Here is a 3,771-nt window from a genome sequence, read left to right on the forward strand (position 1 = left end):
GGGGCTGCTGGCAGCTCAGCCATGGAGAATGACAATCAGATAGGAGAGGCCCATAGCACAAGCATCAGCATCATGGATCAGCCCCTCCCTTGGTCCAATGTGCAACCTCGCTCAGGTGCCTTGGCAGGGAAAACCTTCCAGGCGTGCATGGTTGCTGCCTCCTGCACTATATAACGTGCCCTGAAAGGAGGCAACTTGTACCCTGTGTGAGAGAGGACATCGTAAAATGAAGGCTTTGCTCGTCCTCCTGGTGGGAGCAGCCGTATGCCTGGACTCAGGTAAGATGACATGGACAGTCTGCCCCACGTCTTCTCCAGTAATGTGCTCTGCTGGGAAGAAAAATCAGCTAGGGGATATTGCAGTGAAGGAAGAAATTCTGAGGCAGTTGTTGTATATATATATATATGCATATGCCATGTTCACTTTCTGATGAGGGAGGTCTGGAAAAATGGGGAGGTTGGATGGAAAAATGGGTAGCGTCACTGTGCTCATGACATGATACTAGCACTGGGAGAGCAAATTCCAGGAAATATACTCCTGGAAAAGTCCTGGATAAGTCCTTAAAAAAAAAGAAAAAAGACAATTTTATAATAAGAGGGGAGGGAAGGATCATTTTTTTTCTTCCTAGGCTAACAAAAGGGCTCATTTTAATATTTCTGCAAAGGCAAGTTTTTCTCTGGCATATTTTTTGATTCCTCATTTCAATACTGGCCTCTCAGTTTGCAAAGTTTATCTGCTTTCTAAAAGGAAAGGAAGTAGGGCGAGCTCTGTGACTGTGATTTTCTAGATTGAACAGGTAGAATTTGGACTGTGCAAATCTGTTGCAAAAGTCTCTTTTGTATGATTGGGAAAACACTGTTTAAAAGCAACTCTCCCAAATAACTGGAGGGCAGAAGACCCAGACCTGAGTAGAAATTATCTCAAAGAGCAGAGGGTATTTAAGGAATAAGATGAGGAGGGGCTTCTACAATCCTGACCAGATTCTCTCCTTTGCAAGATACCAGCAAATGCTCTAGCTGTCCATCAGCAGGATTTGTTGAAATTTGACTTGTGTTGCATTGGAAGTCAGATATTCAAGGGAGCAGAATGCTTCTGTATCAACAAACTGGGGGCTTGCTTATTGCCTCTGTGGCTACGCCAGTCTACTGTGTAAAACAAAATGTCCCAGGGGGAGAGAGACCAAGTGGTTCAAATCCCTTCTTACTCCTGCACCCAGTAACATTACAGCTTCTAGTTATGGCTTGTCTATGTGGAAAAAAAAATGGATTTTAGGCACTAGGGTTTTGGGTCCAAGGGAGTGATGAGATAAGCCTGATGGTCAGTGGGTTAAAATGCATACACACATTCATACACACTTTCCTAAACATTTTTCAGGGATGTGAGGCTCCAGTGATGCCCTGGGACATGAGTAGGTAATAGGAAAAGGGAATTGCACCATGTTTGCTCTCCTTGAGGGACTATTTTTCATCAGGACATGTAAGCTGCAGTGCCTGTGCTGGCATCCCAGCCTTCGTTTGATATACTTAACAACATTATGGATGTTAATATCAATGCATTCTTTTGGTGACTGCATACGTCCATCCCTTCTGAGTTCACAAAGAAATGGGTGGGTCTAAAAAATCCTTATCCAGCAGGAATAGTATTGAGCCAGGCGGATAGCTCTCAAATCGGAGCAAGGGAAGAGTGTGGTCCTTGCTTCCTCATTGCACAACCTAAATCTGAAAGAACTCTGGTACTTGTAAAAATTGTGCATCTCTCATAAGAGATATGCATCCTTCTTCACTGAAAATGGAAAGACCAGGGGTTTTGAGATGTCTTGGGTCGCCACTGAGCTCCAGTTGGATTTACCCTGTATCTTCTCTTGCCCTCTTGCAGGTTCTTCTTTTAAATGTTACAGCTGCACAGCACAGGTCAACAATGCCAACTGTAAGACGTCTGTGGACTGTAAGGATTCAGAAATGTGCAGGACCGATGTTATTGGTAAGGCAAGGTGTGGATAGGCGATGTCTAGGCAATGTCTCTTACTTACACAAAAATAGGCTCATTTCTCTTCCATAACACCCAAGGTTTTACTTGCAAGGACAATAGCTGAGCTGGTACTTCTGTAAAGACAGAAATATGGGTTAAAGTGAGTGCAGCATTTCTCTCAGGGCAACTTGGCTGACGGTGACAGCCAGACATAGTGTTAACTGATATGAGCGGCTGAGTCTGGTAAAATCTGGCCATGGGTTTAGAAGGAGAATTCAGTGACGGAGCTGACTCTAGGGGCATTCAATGGACAAGCTGACTCAAGGTCATGCTTTTCCAAGGAGGAGAGCCAACACATCTTACAACTTGCTGGCCCTGTGCAGTAAATCTGTGCATGTCAAAGAATTGGTGCCCTGATTAAATTGGGAAAGACCAGCGAATCCCGTGAAATAATCATGAGACCTACCTTAACCTGACCAGCAGCCATGTCTAGCAACAGACAACAATAAAACAACAAACATCAAAAAAAAGGCCTCTCAGAAAGAAACCAAACAGTAACTTTTTTTCTGTGGAATGAGGATAATTGTGTTTCTGTACATCCAGTCCTGGGTGATAAGATGGCTCTGTGCAAAAAAAAAAAGACATATAAGATAGCAGCAAAGATTTGCTCTCATTCTTGCTCCTTCTCATGAACTAGCATAGGATCCCACACAGGGCAGTTAATGGTGATTTTAATTATTAGATATATTATTATCATTACCGTTAGTTGATGCTGTCCTAGAAATTGACTAGAACTGTGAATATACTGGCCTAAACAAGCACTGAGGGACTGGATCCCTTCATTCCGTGACAAACTGTTACTCAAAATTCAATATGCAACAGTTAAGCAACTGCTTGGAAACATTCCTATTTTCCCTGGAGCGACCTCAGTAAGGAATAGCATTTCATAACTCCATTCTGTGAGCATTGGATTGGATAACATTGCATTGAGGCCTTGGAGTAATGGTCCTACCTTCCTTCCAGGAATCCTGAAGCTCTTCAACGTCATCAGTAAAGGCTGTGCTTCGTCATGTGAGGTATCTTATCAAGACCTCACCGTGGGGAGCAGGAATATCTCCTGCTGCAGCAGTGACCTCTGCAATGTCAATGCAGTGAGCAGTGTGAGGTGCAGCTATGGGATGGCAGCTGTGATATCAGGCAGCATGCTCTGGACCTTCCTGGACAACAGACTGTGAGAAGCAGAAGAGACTCCCATGGCCATAGAAAACCTTGGAGCCCTTCTGTTACAGCAGAAACTGTAGCCTGGAGCAATGTATTGTCTTGGGCACACAAGATGAGGGCAGATCTTTGTCTTATGATAGCGTCTTTGTGACTGTTATTTTATTTCTCTATGTATGTGTTATATGCCTAAAAACTAATACATTAATTGCTGAATTAAATGCGTGTATGTTGCCTGTATATAACTAACTTCCTACAACCTGACTCATCCCCAGGTGTGTATGTTGCACATGTGGTCAAAGGTCAGTCCCCACATGGGGATCCACAGCCATGGGACAAGGCCTTGCATCACAATCTGGGAGAAGTCAATCAAATGTCAGAGGGTAATGACTCCATCCGCTATTGCGGAGCATAAAAAGCATGTAAATATTTGGGACACAAGGCATTAGTGAGCTGCTGATTGCAGCATTTGGGGAAGGGGTCCCCCCAGAGGGCAATCCAGAATGAACCAATTCATACGCAGCCAGTCTGGTTATTGGCAGAGGGAGGATATGGGACCCTGGAGGCAATATATTCTGGCTCTAG

General features: G+C 44.1%; 1 protein-coding gene across 1 annotated transcript; it reads left to right on the forward strand.

The window, feature by feature from the left end:
• Positions 1 to 226: 226 nt before the first annotated feature.
• PSCA (prostate stem cell antigen) lies at positions 227 to 3,407 on the forward strand. Its single transcript, XM_010227875.2, has 3 exons — positions 227 to 278; positions 1,876 to 1,980; positions 2,992 to 3,407. Exons 1-3 carry the CDS (start codon positions 227 to 229, stop codon positions 3,201 to 3,203), a joined length of 369 nt encoding a protein of 122 aa, XP_010226177.2. The 3' UTR covers positions 3,204 to 3,407.
• Positions 3,408 to 3,771: the final 364 nt, after the last annotated feature.

Source organism: Tinamus guttatus, unplaced genomic scaffold, assembly GCF_059628265.1.
Source record: "Tinamus guttatus ecotype Peru unplaced genomic scaffold, ASM5962826v1 Tinamus_guttatus_pri_ptg000032l, whole genome shotgun sequence".
Classification (NCBI taxonomy): domain Eukaryota; kingdom Metazoa; phylum Chordata; class Aves; order Tinamiformes; family Tinamidae; genus Tinamus; species Tinamus guttatus.